The sequence below is a fragment of the Dendrobates tinctorius genome, unplaced genomic scaffold (genome assembly GCF_039654945.1).
Source record: "Dendrobates tinctorius isolate UK_male_01 unplaced genomic scaffold, ASM3965494v1 ptg000113l, whole genome shotgun sequence".
NCBI lineage: Eukaryota > Metazoa > Chordata > Amphibia > Anura > Dendrobatidae > Dendrobates > Dendrobates tinctorius.
This window is the reverse complement of record NW_027361781.1, coordinates 16302067-16326890: the sequence shown is the minus strand read 5'-3', so window position 1 is coordinate 16326890 and position 24824 is coordinate 16302067. Positions and strand designations below refer to the sequence as shown.

The following is a 24824-nucleotide window of genomic DNA, read 5'->3' as shown; positions in this document are numbered from 1 at the left end:
TTTGTCGTTGAGGAGCCGGGATGGGTGGTGACGGTGGTGGACATCCCGCTTTTCCACATATCCGACATCCTGTGTTCAAATAAAAAGTAAAAATGAAGTAAACATCTCGGTCATAAAATCTTCTGTGATGAAATGTTCCTGATTGCACATTTATAATTTATTACAGTACAGAAGGTAAAATATGTGCAGAGATGACAATCAACCACCTTCTAAGATTTCATCTTTATTGAGATTCTGGACTCTTCCAGGATAAGGGATGATTGGGGCGATGGTGAACACCCAGACAAGTGCAAGGTGAAGTGCTCCAGATACTTGACATGTGTACTGTATGTGCAGCTGTGGGTGGGGAGAGGAGTGCCTGTCTGCAGAGGATGGGAGGTGTCCGGCTCCAAACTTATAAGCTCACACACAACATAACACACACTCATATTCACTACTCAGCCCGCAGCATCACAGCTCGCCACTGACCCAGAAGCTCAGCAACATGGGGCGCCAAAAGGAGGTTCTCAACCGCATGTCCGAAATGCTGCGCATCAGGAACAAGCTGCTGCGCCAGGCGCTGTCCGAATGTCTGGGCACCCTCATCCTAGTCGTAAGTGTCTTATATACCTGTTCCTTTCTACCTATTATTAGCACTATTATGCTTTCATTTCTTACCATTTTTTGTTATTGCACATTTTAATATTTGTTAATATTATTGCTTTTACGTTTATTTTATTATATTTTAGATCTATTTTTATGTTTTATATTCGGTTTTATTTTCTGTAATTATTGCATATTGTATGTAGGGATTATGTTTTATGCATTTTTAGATTTTTTCATTATTATTATTATGAAATGTTGCCACATTGGTTCTTTCTCCCAGGGATCATATAAATGGTTCTACAGATTCACCCTCTTCTATGGGGTTAAGGCCTGTTAATTATACAGTGAAACCTCTTCAAAAGACCACCTCTTTGAGAAGACCACCCTGTCACCCAGACCAGATTTTCAGCTCTATAATATATTATGTCTACTGGACATCTTCCTTGAGAAGACCACCCTGTCACCCAGACCAGATTTTTAGTTCCATTTATTATGTATATTGGACATCTTCTTTGAGAAGACCATCCTCCCTCCCAGACCAGATTTTCAGTCCACCATATATTATGAATACTGGACATCTTCTTTGAGACACATCTGTCAAGTCAGCAGTCTTCCCCATGATTGTGGAGCCTATTGAAGCAGACTAAGGAACCTTTTAAAATGCTTAGTAAGCATTTGCAGGTGTTTTTTGTTAATTACTCTAACTTACTGAGATATGAATACTGGTCATCTTCTTTGAGAGGGTCACCGGGACACCCAGACCAGATTTTCAATTCCACCATACATTATGAATACTGGACATCTTCTTTGAAGAGACCGACCTGTCACCTAGACCAGATTTTCAGTTCCATAACATATATTATGTATACCGGACATCTTTGAATAGACCACTCTCTCACCCAGACCAGATTTTCAGTTCCGCCATATATAATATCTACTGGACATCTTCTTTGAGAAGACCACATCCCCACAAGACCACTTTTTGGGTGGTCATCTCAAAGAATACATTAGACTGGTCCATTATTTTTTTTACCAGGCTTCTTGATATTTTGCTGCTATAACTCTCGGTGTCCCCAGCTAAAAATGAAGCTGTTCTTACAGTTTAGTTTAAGCTTTGACACATCCGATCATTTGGTTTAAATATACAAAAGTCTACTGTCCTTTCTGGCCGTCCCCACAGGATAAGTCAGGTGTATTGGCCATTTCGAATTTGTCTGCATCCGAATGAGGGACGAGCGGTGCCAGAGGCGCCTGCCAGCTGTTTTACCTCTCATTGTATTTACACCACAGAACATAATGGTCGTGTTATTAGAGGGATTACAATTATTGGCCGGATGTTATCTAAAGTGATAGAGATTTCACCACATCATTCCTCGGCTTGGATAATAATAAATGTCATATTGGCTGTAGTGCACACATATCCATGCAGGACTTGTGAAACTGATACTGAAGAGCATGCTGAGACTTGTAGTTCATCCACATCTAAATGAAAGGGTCAGATGTGATAACTAAACATTACAACAGTTTTTTTTTATGTGTAACCTGCTACCTGTGGCTCTCCAGCTACTCAAAAACTACAACTCCCAGCGTGTCCACCTGTGCTGGGAGATTTAGCTACCCAATATATTGCAGTTATCAGGCCGCTAAATGGAAATATAGCAAGCTGTACATAATGTAGCGAGCTGTCAATCAATTACTTCTTTACAACGTTTTCCACATTTCTATTTGGGATTTACTATCTATGGAATCTATTCTACACACTGCAATCCCAAATTATGGCATAGTGGCCAGCAGATTGCCGGCAGGTTCCCCTCAGTACCCACAACACTGCTGGGGGCTATTTACAGAGAGTGTGAACGACCATCGTGGTATAGATTACTGCCGGGAGCGGCTCAGTGGTTAGCACTGGGGTCCTGGGTAAGAATCTAAGCAGGGGTCATATATTCATGTAATGTGCCTGTCCTCCTCGTGTCCTTCTGCTACACTCCAAAAATAGACCCCTGGGTTCCTATACAATGGTTCCGAGTCTGTGTATATGTGAGGGTAATCCTGTTCCTGGGGAGTAGAATGATACATTGGAGATTAGATTGTCAGCTCTTGGGGACAAAGACAATTAGGTGAAATGATGAGGTTAGATTGTGAATTCCTGATGGCGATAGTGATACCTTGTGTATGGGTATGAATGTTAAATTGTGACCCCTTGGCACAGGGGTGATGGGAGTGTAAAATATTAGGATTAGAAAGTGAGCTTATCATTTCGGGATGTGGGAGTGATACATTGTGTAAAATATAGAGATTAGATTGTAAGCTCGGTGGATCAGGGAAGATGAGAGTTAAGGGCTCATACTCACATGTGAGAAACTCGGACGAGTCTCGCACGTCAATCCCGGCACTGCCACCGGCACTCAGGACCGGAGTGTGCGACTGCATGTATTTCTATGCAGCTGACCGCCCCGATCCGAGTGCTGGTGGCAGTGCCGGGTATAGATGTGTGAGACTCGTCCGAGTTTCTCACATGTGAGTATGAGCCCTAATACAAAGTGTGAGGTTACATTGTGAGCTCCTGGGGTCAGGGATGATGAGAGTAATACACTGTGTGGGGTTAGATTGTGAGCTTCTGGGGTCAGGGATGATGAGAGTAATACATTGTGTGGGGTTAGATTGTGAGCTTCTGGGGTCAGGGATGATGAGAGTAATACATTGTGTCGGGTTAGATTGTGAGCTCCAGGGGTCAGGGATGATGAGAGTAATACATTGTGCGGGGTTAGATTGTGAGCTCCTGGGGTCAGGGATGATGAGAGTAATACACTGTGTGGGGTTAGATTGTGAGCTCCTGGGGTCAGTGATGATGAGAGTAATACATTGTGTGGGGTTAGATTGTGAACTCCTAGGGTCAGGGATGATGAGAGTAATACATTGCGTGGGGTTAGATTGTGAGCTCCTGGGGTCAGTGATGATGACAGTAATACATTGCGTGGGGTTAGATTGTGAGCTCCTGGGGTCAGGGATGATGAGAGTAATACATTGTGTCGGGTTAGATTGTGAGCTCCTGGGGTCAGTGATGATGAGAGTAATACATTGTGTGGGGTTAGATTGTGAGCTCCTGGGGTCAGGGATGATGAGAGTAATACATTGTGTGGGGTTAGATTGTGAGCTCCTGGGGTCAGGGATGATGAGAGTAATACATTGTGTGGGGTTAGATTGTGAGCTCCTGGGGTCAGGGATGATGAGAGTAATACATTGTGTGGGGTTAGATTGTGAGCTCCTGGGGTCAGGAATGATGAGAGTAATACATTGTGTGGGGTTAGATTGTGAGCTTCTGGGGTCAGGAATGATGAGAGTAATGCACTGTGTGGGGTTAGATTGTGAGCTCCTGGGGTCAGGGATGATGAGAGTAATACATTGTGTCGGGTTAGATTGTGAGCTCCTGGGGTCAGGGATGATGAGAGTAACACATTGTGTGGGGTTAGATTGTGAGCTCCTGGGGTCAGGGATGATGAGAGTAATACATTGTGTTGGGTTAGATTGTGAGCTCCTGGGGTCAGGGATGATGAGAGTAATACATTGTGTGGGGTTAGATTGTGAGCTTCTGGGGTCAGGAATGATGAGAGTAATGCTTTGGGGGTTAGATTGTGAGCTCCTGGGGTCAGGGATGATGAGAGTAATACATTGTGTCGGGTTAGATTGTGAGCTCCTGGGGTCAGGGATGATGAGAGTAATACATTGTGTGGGGTTAGATTGTGAGCTTCTGGGGTCAGGAATGATGAGAGTAATGCACTGTGTGGGGTTAGATTGTGAGCTCCTGGGGTCAGGGATGATGAGAGTAATACATTGTGTCGGGTTAGATTGTGAGCTCCTGGGGTCAGGGATGATGAGAGTAACACATTGTGTGGGGTTAGATTGTGAGCTCCTGGGGTCAGGGATGATGAGAGTAATACATTGTGTTGGGTTAGATTGTGAGCTCCTGGGGTCAGGGATGATGAGAGTAATACTTTGGGGGTTAGATTGTGAGCTCCTGGGGTCAGGGATGATGAGAGTAATACTTTGGGGGTTAGATTGTGAGCTCCTGGGGTCAGGAATGATGAGAGTAATGCACTGTGTGGGGTTAGATTGTGAGCTCCTGGGGTCAGTGATGATGAGAGTAATACACTGTGTGGGGTTAGATTGTGAGCTCCTGGGGTCAGGGATGATGAGAGTAATACATTGTGTGGGGTTAGATTGTGAGCTCCTGGGGTCAGGGATGATGAGAGTAATACATTGTGTGGGGTTAGATTGTGAGCTCCTGGGGTCAGGGATGATGAGAGTAATACACTGTGTGGGGTTAGATTGTGAGCTCCTGGGGTCAGGGATGATGAGAGTAATACATTGTGTGGGGTTAGATTGTGAGCTCCTGGGGTCAGGGATGATGAGAGTAATACATTGTGTGGGGTTAGATTGTGAGCTCCTGGGGTCAGGGATGATGAGAGTAATACATTGTGTGGGGTTAGATTGTGAGCTCCTGGGGTCAGGGATGATGAGAGTAATACACTGTGTGGGGTTAGATTGTGAGCTCCTGGGGTCAGGGATGATGAGAGTAATACACTGTGTGGGGTTAGATTGTGAGCTCCTGGGGTCAGGGATGATGAGAGTAATACATTGTGTCGGGTTAGATTGTGAGCTCCTGGGGTCAGGGATGATGAGAGTAATACTTTGGGGGTTAGATTGTGAGCTCCTAGGGTCAGGATTGATGAGTTTAATACATTGTGTGGGGTTAGATTGTGAACCCCTCGGTCAGGGATAATGAGAGTAATACAGTGCTTGGGCTTATACTGTGATCTCTTTAGGTCTGGGACGATGGGTGTGATACATTAGCATGTTATTTAGGCAGATACAAACTATATTCTGCATACCCCCAGCATACAGATTGCCCCCCCAGGCTCACACTTTATCCTATGTCACCATATGTTATATAGTAGCCTATTCTAGGGCTGCTACGGTCATGATGTACTGTATCATTAGCACAAAGGGCTCCCTGATGGGATAAAACTAGTGATTTAAATGGGAACCCCGGGGGAGTGACTGAGAGAATAAGTCTGCAGTGTTTATACAGAAACCTCCCCGCTTGGAGACACGTGCACCATTCACAACCAAGGCTTGACGCTGACCCTGCTGCATAAATAGGGAGCCACAAAAATAACAAGAATAATACTGACTATAACTCCATGATGTGGGAGAATAATGCTGAGTATAACTCCATGATGTGGGAGAATAATATTGAGTATAACTCCATGATGGGGGGAGAATAATATTGAGTATAACTCCATGATGGGGGGAGAATAATACTGAGTATAACTCCATGATGTGGGAGAATAATATTGAGTATAACTCCATGATGGGGGAGAATAATATTGAGTATAACTCCATGATGGGGGAGAATAATATTGAGTATAACTCCATGATGGGGGAGAATAATATTGAGTATAACTCCATGATGGGGGAGAATAATGCTGAGTATAACTCCATGATGGGGGAGAATAATATTGAGTATAACTCCATGATGGGAGAGAATAATGCTGAGTATAACTCCATGATGGGGAGAATAATACTGAGTATAACTCCATGATGGGGGAGAATAATATTGAGTATAACTCCATGATTGGGGAGAATAATACTGAGTATAACTCCATGATGGGGGAGAATAATATTGAGTATAACTCCATAATGGGGGGAGAATAATACTGAGTATAACTCCATGATGGGGGAGAATAATATTGAGTATAACTCCATGATGGGGGAGAATAATATTGAGTATAACTCCATGATGGGGGAGAATAATATTGAGTATAACTCCATGATGGGGGAGAATAATATTGAGTATAACTCCATGATGGGGGAGAATAATGCTGAGTATAACTCCATGATGGGGGAGAATAATATTGAGTATAACTCCATGATGGGAGAGAATAATGCTGAGTATAACTCCATGATGGGGAGAATAATACTGAGTATAACTCCATGATGGGGGAGAATAATATTGAGTATAACTCCATGATTGGGGAGAATAATACTGAGTATAACTCCATGATGGGGGAGAATAATATTGAGTATAACTCCATAATGGGGGGAGAATAATACTGAGTATAACTCCATGATGGGGGAGAATAATATTGAGTATAACTCCATGATGGGGGAGAATAATGCTGAGTATAACTCCATGATGGGGGAGAAAAATACTGAGTGTAACTCCATGATGGGGGAGAATAATACTGAGCATAACTCCATGATGGGGGAGAATAATACTGAGTATAACTCCATGATGGGGGAGAATAATACTGAGTATAACTCTATGATGGGGGAGAATAATACTGAGTATAGCTCCATGATGGGGGAGAATAATATTGAGTATAACTCCATGATGGGGGAGAATAATACTGAGGAAAACTCCATGATGGGGGAGAATAATATTGAGTATAACTCCATGATGGGGGAGAATAATACTGAGTATAACTCCATGATGGGGGAGAATAATATTGAGTATAACTCCATGATGGGGGAGAATAATGCTGAGTATAACTCCATGATGGGGGGAGAATAATGCTGAGTATAACACCATGATGGGGGGAGAATAATATTGAGTATAACTCCATGATGGGGGAGAATAATATTGAGTATAACTCCATGATGGGGGAGAATAATACTGAGTATAACTCCATAATGGGGGAGAATAATACTGAGTATAACTCCATGATGGGGGAGAATAATATTGAGTATAACTCCATAATGGGGGAGAATAATACTGAGTATAACTCCATGATGGGAGAGAATAATGCTGACTATAACTCCATGATGGGGGAGAATAATATTGAGTATAACTCCATGATGGGGAGAATAATACTGAGTATAACTCCATGATTGGGGAGAATAATACTGAGTATAACTCCATGATGGGGGAGAATAATATTGAGTATAACTCCATAATGGGGGGAGAATAATACTGAGTATAACTCCATGATGGGGGAGAATAATATTGAGTATAACTCCATGATGGGGGAGAATAATACTGAGTATAACTCCATGATGGGGGAGAAAAATACTGAGTGTAACTCCATGATGGGGGAGAATAATACTGAGCGTAACTCCATGATGGGGGAGAATAATACTGAGTATAACTCCATGATGGGGGAGAATAATACTGAGTATAACTCCATGATGGGGGAGAATAATACTGAGTATAGCTCCATGATGGGGGAGAATAATATTGAGTATAACTCCATGATGGGGGAGAATAATACTGAGTATAACTCCATGATGGGGGAGAATAATATTGAGTATAACTCCATGATGGGGGAGAATAATACTGAGTATAACTCCATGATGGGGGAGAATAATGCTGAGTATAACTCTATGATGGAGGAGAATAATATTGAGTATAACTCCATGATGGGGGAGAATAATATTGAGTATAACTCCATGATGGGGGAGAATAATACTGAGTATAACTCCATGATGGGGGAGAATAATATTGAGTATAACTCCATGATGGGGGAGAATAATACTGAGTATAACTCCATGATGGGGGAGAAAAATACTGAGTATAACTCCATGATGGGGGAGAATAATACTGAGCATAACTCCATGATGGGGGAGAATAAAACTGAGTATAACTCCATGATGGGGGAGAATAATACTGAGTATAACTCCATGATGGGGGAGAATAATACTGAGTATAGCTCCATGATGGGGGAGAATAATGCTGAGTATAACTCCATGATGGGGGGAGAATAATGCTGAGTATAACACCATGATGGGGGGAGAATAATATTGAGTATAACTCCATGATGGGGGAGAATAATATTGAGTATAACTCCATGATGGGGGAGAATAATACTGAGTATAACTCCATAATGGGGGAGAATAATACTGAGTATAACTCCATGATGGGGGAGAATAATATTGAGTATAACTCCATGATGGGGGAGAATAATATTGAGTATAACTCCATAATGGGGGAGAATAATACTGAGTATAACTCCATGATGGGAGAGAATAATGCTGACTATAACTCCATGATGGGGGAGAATAATATTGAGTATAACTCCATGATGGGAGAGAATAATGCTGAGTATAACTCCATGATGGGGAGAATAATACAGAGTATAACTCCATGATGGGGGAGAATAATATTGAGTATAACTCCATGATTGGGGAGAATAATACTGAGTATAACTCCATGATGGGGGAGAATAATATTGAGTATAACTCCATAATGGGGGGAGAATAATACTGAGTATAACTCCATGATGGGGGAGAATAATATTGAGTATAACTCCATGATGGGGGAGAATAATACTGAGTATAACTCCATGATGGGGGAGAAAAATACTGAGTGTAACTCCATGATGGGGGAGAATAATACTGAGCATAACTCCATGATGGGGGAGAATAATACTGAGTATAACTCCATGATGGGGGAGAATAATACTGAGTATAACTCCATGATGGGGGAGAATAATACTGAGTATAGCTCCATGATGGGGGAGAATAATGCTGAGTATAACTCCATGATGGGGGGAGAATAATGCTGAGTATAACACCATGATGGGGGGAGAATAATATTGAGTATAACTCCATGATGGGGGAGAATAATACTGAGTATAACTCCATGATGGGGGAGAATAATACTGAGTATAGCTCCATGATGGGGGAGAATAATGCTGAGTATAACTCCATGATGGGTGAGAATAATGCTGAGTATAACTGCATGATGGGGGAGAATAATATTGAGTATAACTCCATGATGGGGGAGAATAATACTGAGTATAACTCCATGATGGGGGAGAATAATACTGAGTATAACTCCATAATGGGGGAGAATAATATTGAGTATAACTCCATAATGGGGGAGAATAATATTGAGTATAACTCCATGATGGGAGAGAATAATGCTGAGTATAACTCCATGATGGGAGAGAATAATGCTGAGTATAACTCCATGATGGGGGAGAATAATATTGAGTATAACTCCATGATGGGGGGAGAATAATATTGAGTATAACTCCATAATGGGGGAGAATAATACTGAGTATAACTCCATGATGGGAGAGAATAATATTGAGTATAACTCCATAATGGGGGAGAATAATATTGAGTATAACTCCATGATGGGAGAGAATAATGCTGAGTATAACTCCATGATTGGGGAGAATAATACTGAGTATAACTCCATGATGGGGGAGAATAATATTGAGTATAACTCCATAATGGGGGGAGAATAATACTGAGTATAACTCCATGATGGGGGAGAATAATATTGAGTATAACTCCATGATGGGGGAGAATAATACTGAGTATAACTCCATGATTGGGGAGAATAATACTGAGTATAACTCCATGATGGGGGAGAATAATATTGAGTATAACTCCATAATGGGGGGAGAATAATACTGAGTATAACTCCATGATGGGGGAGAATAATATTGAGTATAACTCCATGATGGGGGAGAATAATACTGAGTATAACTCCATAATGGGGGAGAATAATACTGAGTATAACTCCATGATGGGGGAGAATAATATTGAGTATAACTCCATAATGGGGGAGAATAATACTGAGTATAACTCCATGATGGGAGAGAATAATGCTGACTATAACTCCATGATGGGGGAGAATAATATTGAGTATAACTCCATGATGGGAGAGAATAATATTGAGTATAACTTCATGATGGGGAGAATAATACTGAGTATAACTCCATGATTGGGGAGAATAATACTGAGTATAACTCCATGATGGGGGAGAATAATATTGAGTATAACTCCATAATGGGGGGAGAATAATACTGAGTATAACTCCATGATGGGGGAGAATAATATTGAGTATAACTCCATGATGGGGGAGAATAATACTGAGTATAACTCCATGATGGGGGAGAAAAATACTGAGTGTAACTCCATGATGGGGGAGAATAATACTGAGCGTAACTCCATGATGGGGGAGAATAATACTGAGTATAACTCCATGATGGGGGAGAATAATACTGAGTATAACTCCATGATGGGGGAGAATAATACTGAGTATAGCTCCATGATGGGGGAGAATAATATTGAGTATAACTCCATGATGGGGGAGAATAATACTGAGTATAACTCCATGATGGGGGAGAATAATATTGAGTATAACTCCATGATGGGGGAGAATAATACTGAGTATAACTCCATGATGGGGGAGAATAATGCTGAGTATAACTCCATGATGGAGGAGAATAATATTGAGTATAACTCCATGATGGGGGAGAATAATATTGAGTATAACTCCATGATGGGGGAGAATAATACTGAGTATAACTCCATGATGGGGGAGAATAATATTGAGTATAACTCCATGATGGGGGAGAATAATACTGAGTATAACTCCATGATGGGGGAGAAAAATACTGAGTATAACTCCATGATGGGGGAGAATAATACTGAGCATAACTCCATGATGGGGGAGAATAAAACTGAGTATAACTCCATGATGGGGGAGAATAATACTGAGTATAACTCCATGATGGGGGAGAATAATACTGAGTATAGCTCCATGATGGGGGAGAATAATGCTGAGTATAACTCCATGATGGGGGGAGAATAATGCTGAGTATAACACCATGATGGGGGGAGAATAATATTGAGTATAACTCCATGATGGGGGAGAATAATATTGAGTATAACTCCATGATGGGGGAGAATAATACTGAGTATAACTCCATAATGGGGGAGAATAATACTGAGTATAACTCCATGATGGGGGAGAATAATATTGAGTATAACTCCATGATGGGGGAGAATAATATTGAGTATAACTCCATAATGGGGGAGAATAATACTGAGTATAACTCCATGATGGGAGAGAATAATGCTGACTATAACTCCATGATGGGGGAGAATAATATTGAGTATAACTCCATGATGGGAGAGAATAATGCTGAGTATAACTCCATGATGGGGAGAATAATACAGAGTATAACTCCATGATGGGGGAGAATAATATTGAGTATAACTCCATGATTGGGGAGAATAATACTGAGTATAACTCCATGATGGGGGAGAATAATATTGAGTATAACTCCATAATGGGGGGAGAATAATACTGAGTATAACTCCATGATGGGGGAGAATAATATTGAGTATAACTCCATGATGGGGGAGAATAATACTGAGTATAACTCCATGATGGGGGAGAAAAATACTGAGTGTAACTCCATGATGGGGGAGAATAATACTGAGCATAACTCCATGATGGGGGAGAATAATACTGAGTATAACTCCATGATGGGGGAGAATAATACTGAGTATAACTCCATGATGGGGGAGAATAATACTGAGTATAGCTCCATGATGGGGGAGAATAATGCTGAGTATAACTCCATGATGGGGGGAGAATAATGCTGAGTATAACACCATGATGGGGGGAGAATAATATTGAGTATAACTCCATGATGGGGGAGAATAATACTGAGTATAACTCCATGATGGGGGAGAATAATACTGAGTATAGCTCCATGATGGGGGAGAATAATGCTGAGTATAACTCCATGATGGGTGAGAATAATGCTGAGTATAACTGCATGATGGGGGAGAATAATATTGAGTATAACTCCATGATGGGGGAGAATAATACTGAGTATAACTCCATAATGGGGGAGAATAATATTGAGTATAACTCCATAATGGGGGAGAATAATATTGAGTATAACTCCATGATGGGAGAGAATAATGCTGAGTATAACTCCATGATGGGAGAGAATAATGCTGAGTATAACTCCATGATGGGGGAGAATAATATTGAGTATAACTCCATGATGGGGGGAGAATAATATTGAGTATAACTCCATAATGGGGGAGAATAATACTGAGTATAACTCCATGATGGGAGAGAATAATATTGAGTATAACTCCATAATGGGGGAGAATAATATTGAGTATAACTCCATGATGGGAGAGAATAATGCTGAGTATAACTCCATGATGGGAGAGAATAATGCTGAGTATAACTCCATGATGGGGGAGAATAATATTGAGTATAACTCCATGATGGGGGGAGAATAATATTGAGTATAACTCCATAATGGGGGAGAATAATACTGAGTATAACTCCATGATGGGAGAGAATAATATTGAGTATAACTCCATAATGGGGAGAATAATACTGAGTATAACTCCATGATGGGGGGAGAATAATATTGAGTATAACTCCATGATGGGGGAGAATAATATTGAGTATAACTCCATGATGGGGGAGACTATTATTGAGTATAACTCCATATTGGGGGAGAATAATACTGAGTATAACTCCATGATGGGGGAGAATAATACTGAGTATAACTCCATAATGGGGGAGAATAATGCTGAGTATAACTCCATGATGTGGGAGAATAATATTGAGTATAACTCCATAATGGGGGAGAATAATACTGAGTATAACTCCATGATGGGAGAGAATAATATTGAGTATAACTCCATAATGGGGGGAGAATAATACTGAGTATAACTCCATGATGGGGGGAGAATAATATTAAGTATAACTCCATGATGGGGGAGAATAATATTGAGTATAACTCCATGATGGGGGAGACTATTATTGAGTATAACTCCATATTGGGGGAGAATAATACTGAGTATAACTCCATGATGGGGGAGAATAATACTGAGTATAACTCCATGATGGGGGAGAATGATATTGAGTATAACTCCATGATGGGGGAGAATAATGCTGAATATAACTCCATGATGGGGGAGAATAATATTGAGTATAACTCCATGATGGGGGAGAATAATATTGAGTATAACTCCATGATGGGGGAGAATAATACTGAGTATAACTCCATGATGGGGGAGAATAATGCTGAGTATAACACCATGATGGGGGGAGAATAATACTGAGTATAACACCATGATGGGGGGAGAATAATATTGAGTATAACTCCATGATGGGTGAGAATAATGCTGAGTATAACTCCATGATGGGGGAGAATAATATTGAGTATAACTCCATGATGGGGGAGAATAATATTGAGTATAACTCCATGATGGGGAGAATAATACTGAGTATAACTCCATGATGGGGGAGAATAATATTGAGTATAACTCCATAATGGGGGAGAATAATACTGAGTATAACTCAATGATGGGAGAGAATAATGCTGAGTATAACTCCATGATGGGAGAGAATAATATTGAGTATAACTCCATAATGGGGGAGAATAATACTGAGTATAACTCCATGATGGGGGAGAATAATGCTGAGTATAACTCCATGATGGGGGAGAATAATATTGAGTATAACTCCATGATGGGGGGAGAATAATATTGAGTATTACTCCATAATGGGGGAGAATAATGCTGAGTATAACTCCATGATGGGAGAGAATAATGCTGAGTATAACTCCATGATGGGGGAGAATAATATTGAGTATAACTCCATGATGGGGGGAGAATAATATTGAGTATAACTCCATGATGGGGAGAATAATACTGAGTATAACTCCATGATGGGGGAGAATAATACTGAGCCTAACTCCATGATAGGGGGAGAATAATGCTGAGTATAACACCATGATGGGGGGAGAATAATATTGAGTATAACTCCATGATGGGGGAGAATAATGCTGAGTATAACTCCATGATGGGGGAGAATAATATTGAGTATAACTACATGATGGGGGAGACTATTATTGAGTATAACTCCATATTGGGGGAGAATAATATTGAGTATAACTCCATGAAGGGGGAGACTATTATTGAGTATAACTCCATATTGGGGGAGAATAATACTGAGTATAACTCCATGATGGGGGAGAATAATACTGAGTATAACTCCATGATGGGGGGAGAATAATACTGAGTATAACTCCATGATGGGGGAGAATAATATTGAGTATAACTCCATGATGGGGGAGACTATTATTGAGTATAACTCCATATTGGGGGAGAATAATACTGACTATAACTCCATGATGTGGGAGAATAATACTGAGTATAACTCCATGATTGGGGAGAATAATGCTGAGTATAACTCCATGATGGGGGAGAATAATACTGAGCATAACTCCATGATGGGGGAGAATAATACTGAGTATAACTCCATGATGGGGGAGAATAATACTGAGTATAACTCCATGATGGGGGAGAAAAATACTGAGTATAGCTCCATGATGGGGGAGAATAATGCTGAGTATAACTCCATGATGGGGGGAGAATAATGCTGAGTATAACACCATGATGGGGGGAGAATAATATTGAGTATAACTCCATGATGGGTGAGAATAATGCTGAGTATAACTGCATGATGGGGGAGAATAATATTGAGTACAACTCCATGATGGGGGAGAATAATACTGAGTATAACTCCATGATGGGGGAGAATAATACTGAGTATAACTCCATAATGGGGGAGAATAATATTGAGTATAACTCCATAATGGGGGAGAATAATATTGAGTATAACTCCATGATGGGAGAGAATAATGCTGAGTATAACTCCATGATGGGAGAGAATAATGCTGAGTATAACTCCATGATGGGGGAGAATAATATTGAGTATAACTCCATGATGGGGGGAGAATAATATTGAGTATAACTCCATAATGGGGGAGAATAATACTGAGTATAACTCCATGATGGGAGAGAATAATATTGAGTATAACTCCATAATGGGGGAGAATAATATTGAGTATAACTCCATGATGGGAGAGAATAATGCTGAGTATAACTCCATGATGGGAGAGAATAATGCTGAGTATAACTCCATGATGGGGGAGAATAATATTGAGTATAACTCCTTGATGGGGGGAGAATAATATTGAGTATAACTCCATAATGGGGGAGAATAATACTGAGTATAACTCCATGATGGGAGAGAATAATATTGAGTATAACTCCATAATGGGGGGAGAATAATACTGAGTATAACTCCATGATGGGGGGAGAATAATATTGAGTATAACTCCATGATGGGGGAGACTATTATTGAGTATAACTCCATATTGGGGGAGAATAATACTGAGTATAACTCCATGATGGGGGAGAATAATACTGAGTATAACTCCATAATGGGGGAGAATAATGCTGAGTATAACTCCATGATGTGGGAGAATAATATTGAGTATAACTCCATAATGGGGGAGAATAATACTGAGTATAACTCCATGATGGGAGAGAATAATATTGAGTATAACTCCATAATGGGGGGAGAATAATACTGAGTATAACTCCATGATGGGGGGAGAATAATATTGAGTATAACTCCATGATGGGGGAGAATAATATTGAGTATAACTCCATGATGGGGGAGACTATTATTGAGTATAACTCCATATTGGGGGAGAATAATACTGAGTATAACTCCATGATGGGGGAGAATAATACTGAGTATAACTCCATGATGGGGGGAGAATGATATTGAGTATAACTCCATGATGGGGGAGAATAATGCTGAATATAACTCCATGATGGGGGAGAATAATATTGAGTATAACTCCATGATGGGGGAGAATAATATTGAGTATAACTCCATGATGGGGGAGAATAATACTGAGTATAACTCCATGATGGGGGAGAATAATGCTGAGTATAACTCCATGATGGGGGAGAATAATACTGAGCATAACTCCATGATGGGGGAGAATAATACTGAGTATAACTCCATGATGGGGGAGAATAATACTGAGTATAACTCCATGATGGGGGAGAATAATACTGAGTATAGCTCCATGATGGGGGAGAATAATGCTGAGTATAACTCCATGATGGGGGGAGAATAATGCTGAGTATAACACCATGATGGGGGGAGAATAATATTGAGTATAACTCCATGATGGGTGAGAATAATGCTGAGTATAACTGCATGATGGGGGAGAATAATATTGAGTACAACTCCATGATGGGGGAGAATAATACTGAGTATAACTCCATGATGGGGGAGAATAATACTGAGTATAACTCCATAATGGGGGAGAATAATATTGAGTATAACTCCATAATGGGGGAGAATAATATTGAGTATAACTCCATGATGGGAGAGAATAATGCTGAGTATAACTCCATGATGGGGGAGAATAATGCTGAGTATAACTCCATGATGGGGGAGAATAATATTGAGTATAACTCCATGATGGGGGGAGAATAATATTGAGTATAACTCCATAATGGGGGAGAATAATACTGAGTATAACTCCATGATGGGAGAGAATAATATTGAGTATAACTCCATAATGGGGGAGAATAATATTGAGTATAACTCCATGATGGGAGAGAATAATGCTGAGTATAACTCCATGATGGGAGAGAATAATGCTGAGTATAACTCCATGATGGGAGAGAATAATGCTGAGTATAAGTCCATGATGGGGGAGAATAATATTGAGTATAACTCCATGATGGGGGGGAGAATAATATTGAGTATAACTCCATAATGGGGGAGAATAATACTGAGTATAACTCCATGATGGGAGAGAATAATATTGAGTATAACTCCATAATGGGGGGAGAATAATACAGAGTATAACTCCATGATGGGGGGAGAATAATATTGAGTATAACTCCATGATGTGGGAGACTATTATTGAGTATAACTCCATATTGGGGGAGAATAATACTGAGTATAACTCCATGATGGGGGAGAATAATAATGAGTATAACTCCATAATGGGGGAGAATAATGCTGAGTATAACTCCATGATGTGGGAGAATAATATTGAGTATAACTCCATAATGGGGGAGAATAATACTGAGTATAACTCCATGATGGGAGAGAATAATATTGAGTATAACTCCATAATGGGTGGAGAATAATACTGAGTATAACTCCATGATGGGGGGAGAATAATATTGAGTATAACTCCATGATGGGGGAGAATAATATTGAGTATAACTCCATGATGGGGGAGACTATTATTGAGTATAACTCCATATTGGGGGAGAATAATACTGAGTATAACTCCATGATGGGGGAGAATAATACTGAGTATAACTCCATGATGGGGGGAGAATGATATTGAGTATAACTCCATGATGGGGGAGAATAATGCTGAATATAACTCCATGATGGGGGAGAATAATATTGAGTATAACTCCATGATGGGGGAGAATAATATTGAGTATAACTCCATGATGGGGGAGAATAATACTGAGTATAACTCCATGATGGGGGAGAATAATGCTGAGTATAACACCATGATGGGGGGAGAATAATACTGAGTATAACACCATGAAGGGGGGAGAATAATATTGAGTATAACTCCATGATGGGTGAGAATAATGCTGAGTATAACTCCATGATGGGGGAGAATAATATTGAGTATAACTCCATGATGGGGGAGAATAATATTGAGTATAACTCCATGATGGGGGAGAATAATACTGAGTATAACTCCATGATGGGGGAGAATAATATTGAGTATAACTCCATAATGGGGGAGAATAATACTGAGTATAACTCAATGATGGGAGAGAATAATGCTGAGTATAACTCCATGATGGGAGAGAATAATATTGAGTATAACTCCATGATGGGGGAGAATAATACTGAGTATAACTCCATGATGGGGGAGAATAATGCTGAGTATAACTCCATGATGGGGGAGAATAATATTGAGTATAACTCCTTGATGGGGGGAGAATAATATTGAGCATTACTCCATAATGGGGGAGAATAATGCTGAGTATAACTCCATGATGGGAGAGAATAATGCTGAGTATAACTCCATGATGGGGGAGAATAATATTGAGTATAACTCCATGATGGGGGGAGAATAATATTGAGTATAACTCCATGATGGGGAGAATAATACTGAGTATAACTCCATGATGGGGGAGAATAATACTGAGCATAACTCCATGATGGGGGGAGAATAATGCTGAGTATAACACCATGATGGGGGGAGAATAATATTGAGTATAACTCCATGATGGGGGAGAATAATGCTGAGTATAACTCCATGATGGGGGAGAATAATATTGAGTATAACTACATGATGGGGGAGACTATTATTGAGTATAACTCCATATTGGGGGAGAATAATATTGAGTATAACTCCATGATGGGGGAGACTATTATTGAGTATAACTCCATATTGGGGGAGAATAATACTGAGTATAACTCCATGATGGGGGAGAATTATATTGAGTATAATTCCATGATGGGGGAGAATAATATGGAGTATAACTCCATGATGGGGGAGACTATTACTGAGTATAACTCCATATTGGGGGAGAATAATACTGACTATAACTCCATGATGTGGGAGAATAATACTGAGTATAACTCCATGATGGGGGAGAATAATGCTGAGTATAACTCCATGATGGGGGAGAATAATATTGAGTATAACTCCATGATGGGGGAGAATAATACTGAGTATAACTCCATGATGGGGGAGAATAATATTGAGTATAACTCCATAATGGGGGGAGAATAATATTGAGTATAACTCCATGATGGGGGAGAATAATACTGAGTATAGCTCCATGATGGGGGAGAATAATATTGAGTATAACACCATGATGCAGGGAGAATAATACTGAGTATAACACCATGATGGGGGAGAATAATGCTGAGTATAACTCCATGATGGGGGAGAATAATACTGAGTATAACTCCATGATGGGGAAGAATAATGCTGAGTATAACTCCATGATGGGGGAGAATAATATTGAGTATAACTCCATAACGGGGGAGAATAATGCTGAGTATAACTCCATGATGGGGGAGAATAATACTGAGTATAACTCCATGATGGGGAGAATAATGCTGAGTGTAACTCCATGATGGGGGGAGAATAATGCTGAGTATAACTCCATGATGGGGGGAGAATAATACTGAGTATAGCTCCATGATGGGGGATAATAATACTGAGTATAACTCCATGATGGGGGGAGAATAATACTGAGTATAACTCCATGATGAGGGGAGAATAATGCTGAGTATAACTCCATGATGGGAGAGAATAATACTGAGTATAACTCCATGATGGGGGATAATAATACTGAGTATAACTCCATGATGGTGGGAGAATAATACTGAGTATAACACCATGATGGGGGAGAATTTTACGGTGTGTGACACTACTAATAATACTGTGTATAACACAATGATGCCACGAGAGGTGGTGAGTTCTCCTTCAATGGAAGTCTTCAAAGGCTGGACACGCATCTGTCTGAGATGGTTTAGGGAGTCCTGCATTGAGCAGGGGGTTGGACATGATGACCCTGGAGTTCCCTCCCAACTCTAGCATTCTATGATTCTTTGGGGGAGGGAATAATACTGTGTATAATAACATGATGGGGAGGGAATAATACTGTTTATCATACATATCATTAATAGCGACTCATTCTGAAAATTTGGGCAGATGCTGCTGATTATTATGTAATTATATTATGTAACTAGCTGAAGAGCCCGGCGCTGCCCGGGCATAGTAACTAACTGTGGTTAGTTATAGCAAATTATAATTATCCTCCATCCCATAGTCCCGTGCCCATATACCCATCATACATATCCACGATCCCATAGGCCCGTGCCCATATACCCATCATACATATCCTCCATCCCATAGTCGAATGCCCATATACCCATCATACATATCCACCATCCCATAGTCCCATGCCCATATACCCATCACACATCCTCCATCCCATAGTCCCATGCCCATATACCCATCATACATATTCGCCATCCCATAGTCGAGTGCCCATATACCCATCACACATCCTTCATCTCATAGTCCCATGCTCATATACCCATCATACATATCGTCCATCCCATAGTCCCGTGCCCATATACCCATCATACATATCCGCCATCCCATAGTCCCGTGCTCATATACCCGTCATACATATCCTCCATCCCATAGTCCAGTGCCCATATACCCATCACACATCCTCCATCCCATAGTCAACCATTATGACATCATAATGAGCAGCGGGGCTTGCAACCTATGATGACATCAGCGTCGCCATGGCAACCATTATGACATCATAATGAGGGGCGGGGCTTGATACACACACACTTTTTCCCCATTATCTAGATAGGGGCAAAATTGTTTGGTGAATTGGAACGCGCGGGGTTAAAATTTCGCCTCACAACATAGCCTAGGACACTCTCGGGGTCCAGACGTGTGACTGTGCCAAATTTTGTGGCTGTAGCTGCGACGGTGCGGATGCCAATCCCGGACATACACACATACATACATACATACATACACACACACATACATACACACACACACACTTGAGCTTTATTAGATTATATGAAGCAGTTCCTTTAAGCTCCTGAGGGTCATATATTGTATATTTGATATGCTGCTAATAAACCGGTCCCAGCTGTTCTAAGTAGATAAATGCTGGCCGGCACCACCTGGTGTGGTCTCCGAGATATCAGATGGTATGCAGTTTACCTACATGCCATCAAATATCTATGATCAGTAACAGGGGACTGTCACATACATCATTTAAGGTGCCATTCACATTTATGGGCGTAGTGACCATTTGGGCATTAGTGGAATGCTAAGGATCCATGGCTAAAGTGGTCAACCATCCATTGACCGCTAAAAATGTATTTTGGCTATACTAGGGTATGTGCAGACGATCCGGAACTGGGCACGCTTTATGGGCAGCACATGTCCGCTACGTCCAAAGCGCTGCCATCTATTGAACACAGGTGAATCCACATGTGGTCACTGAGCCGTGTGGAATCACCGCATCCAATACATTCTAAGGGTGAAATTTCTGGAGTGACACACCACATGTCCATCTCTGTGGGTAAGCTGCGGGTGTCTGTGGACGCCAAGTTGGCATGGGATTTCTTGAAATCCCATCCACTATGTTATAACATCTGGACGCTGCACAAGTACACAGCGTCCAACCCGCAGCGTTACTGATCATGTGCACATACCCTTAGAATGCTATAGGCACATGGAATTTGATGCTTTGGGGCCCAGATCTACTTCATCTAATGTCATTATACCTACGATCTAGTTAGGTTTCTACACTGTTAAAGGGGTATTCCAAAAATAACCATGTGTTCTTATAATATTGCACACATACTGTATATATATTAATTTGTGCCTGTATAACTTATTTCTTCTGCCCCATTTTGCAAATATCACCCCCTAAGGATGTCCCCCAGGATTCTATTTAGCCATCAGTTGCCATTGGAATCATCCAGTAGTTCCATGGGCCCAGGATGATCCTGCGCAGTGTCTCTTAGCCGCGTAATGCCACCATAGCTCTGCGGTGTGCAGGTCCGTAGTTGGCGTATATGTTGCCCTTGGCACATTAAGTGGTCCCGCCCCTTACTAGTAATAACAATCCGAGAGAAAAGGACCAATTTTTTCGACAGGTGCCAACCTAGTAGCTTCTGCTTTTTTTCTCTTCTGTTCTTTTCCACTGAAGAGGTGCTCGCTTCCAAGCCAGTAGAAATCCCTCTGAACTCCCCGTGTGAATACACCCATTGTACACTATTGGACAGAGTGCTACCAAAGGGAAGAAAAATTGGACATCACTCAGACGTGTCACCCAGATGTGTGAATGAAGCCTGAGACGAAGTTCCCACAATTAGTATTTGGTGAATTTTTGATCTTGCAGATTGTCTGCACCAATTAGATAAATTAGGTTATTTGCATTTTTAACATGTGTTTTTATCACAGTTTTATTTTCTAACTTAGTCTGTGAATCACCCAATGTACCAGCAAAACATTCGTTCGTCGAGTGAAATAATTTTTAAGCTAGCTTATTTATCATTGTCCTCGGCAGCAAATAGTTCTGTGTAAACATGTGAGGCTGAGAACAATGCTATTCTGTGCACACCAAATGGTCATATTAAGGACCGTGCACAGGCTTCATTTATCCGGTGGGCAATTATTTAGGTGCCACGATTGACCAGTGTAAATGCAGCCTTAGATCCAGGGACCTTACAGGTGACATGTTCTCTGATGGAAATTGCCTTCATCCTTTTCTAATTGATCTGGTCCTGATGCTAGGGTAAGGCTGGGATCACACATGCGAGAAAGACGGCCGAGTCTGGCATGTTAATACCCGGCACTGCCGCCGGCACTCAGGAGCGGAGCGTGTGGCTCCATGTATTGCTATGCAGCCACATGCTCCGATCTGAGTGCCGGCGGCAGTCCCGGGTATTAACATGCCAGACTCGGCCGTATTTCTCGCATGTGTGATCTCAGCCTAAGTTTTCACATCCACAGCTCGTCTCCACAGACGTCCCTTTCTCTGGTTTTCTGTAACACTTTCTGACACAGTGCCCTTAAGAATAACAGTGTCATTATAATGCCGCCTTAATAAAAATAGCGACCCTTGTGGTTCTCTAAATATGACCTCTACTGTGCCCCTGAAGAACTAATTGCCCCTCATTGTGCTTCCTACCCAAAAAGTGTCACTCTCATGATAAATGGCTTAATCGCCAATAAAATATTACTTCCATACTGTCCTCCTTTTATATACTTTAACTACGTATCTCTCCGCCATGAACTATAGCCAACACAAACTTTACCCCCTTATTATGTGCCGTCCCCTTAAACACCGTACCTGTGTTATGAGCTATTACCTACAAACTTGTCCCCATCTTCAGTGCCCCTCCAAACAATGTCCCCTCTCCATACTGTGCCCCTCTTCACACAGAACTCCCCCAATTCAGTGTCCTCACACTGTCCCTAAATCTGTACACTGCTCCCCCCATACGGTGTCCTCACACTGTCCCTAAATCTGTACACTGCTCCCCCCATACAGTGTCCTCACACTGTCCCTAAATCTGTACAATGCTCCCCCCATACTGTGTCCTCACACAGTCCCTAAATCTGTACACTGCTCCCCCATACAGTGTCCTCACACTGTCCCTAAACCTGTACACTGCTCCCTTCATATGGTGTCCTCACACTGTCCCTAAATCTGTACACTGCTCCCCCCATACAGTGTCCTCACACTGTCCCTAAATCTGTACACTGCTCCCCCCATACAGTGTCCTCACACTGTCCCTAAATCTGTACAATGCTCCCCCCATACAGTGTCCTCACACTGTCCCTAAATCTGTACAATGCTCCCCCCATACAGTGTCCTCACACTGTCCCTAAATCTGTACAATGCTCCCCCCATACAGTGTCCTCACACTGTCCCTAAATCTGTACAATGCTCCCCCCATACAGTGTCCTCACACTGTCCCTAAATCTGTACACAGCCCTCAATTATCTCGTGCAAGAGAATCACGCCGATTATGTAAATGACACTCGGCTCAAATCAGAGTGTCATTCTATTGAGATCCAATTCCTTCGCATGAGAGAATCAGAGCACAGGTGAGGCTAAGACTAAGAAAGTAATTTCTCCATCTTCTCCATTGCCGGCATCCACGGTAATTGGTTGCACTCAGATGACATTGGTGCAGTCTGGTGTTTCACACGCACCCATAAACTTGTATGGGTGAGCCTGACCCCAATATCGGAGCCACTTACAGCATGTTGTGATTAACTTCTCATGCCGTTTCTGCATGAGAAAACAGTGGCAGATCTGCACTGCCCCATAGTATAATATTGGTGCTAAATCATCAGATAGCACTCAACTGTGCACCCTCATGTACCCCACATATAGTCTACACCACCATGTACCACATATACAGTGGGGCAAAAAAGTATTTAGTCAGTCAGCAATAGTGCAAGTTCCACCACTTAAAAAGATGAGAGGCGTCTGTAATTTACATCATAGGTAGACCTCAACTATGGGAGACAAACTGAGAAAAAAAAATCCAGAAAATCACATTGTCTGTTTTTTTTTCCTTTTATTTGCATATTATGGTGGAAAATAAGTATTTGGTCAGAAACAAAATTTCATCTCAATACTTTGTGATATATCCTTTGTTGGCAATGACAGAGGTCAAACGTTTTCTGTAAGTCTTCACAAGGTTGCCACACACTGTTGTTGGTATGTTGGCCCATTCCTCCCTGCAGATCTCCTCTAGAGCAGTGATGTTTTTGGCTTTTCGCTTGGCAACACGGACTTTCAACTCCCTCCAAAGGTTTTCTATAGGGTTGAGATCTGGAGACTGGCTAGGCCACTCCAGGACCTTGAAATGCTTCTTACGAAGCCACTCCTTCGTTGCCCTGGCGGTGTGCTTTGGATCATTGTCATGTTGAAAGACCCAGCCACGTTTCATCATCAATGCCCTTGCTGATGGAAGGAGGTTTGCACTCAAAATCTCACGATACATGGCCCCATTCATTCTTTCA

The 24824-nt window shown here is 41.2% G+C and overlaps 1 protein-coding gene across 1 annotated transcript in view; it reads left to right on the top strand.

Moving 5' to 3' along the window:
• The first annotated feature begins 420 nt into the window (after window positions 1-420).
• The window catches only part of LOC141101015 (aquaporin-3), a 48352-nt gene continuing 23948 nt past the window's right edge, over window positions 421-24824 (top strand). Inside the window, exon 1 of the mRNA XM_073589806.1 lies at window positions 421-592. Coding sequence (XP_073445907.1) covers window positions 485-592 — 108 coding nt within the window. The 5' untranslated portion in view covers window positions 421-484. The remainder of the gene's footprint in view (window positions 593-24824) is intronic.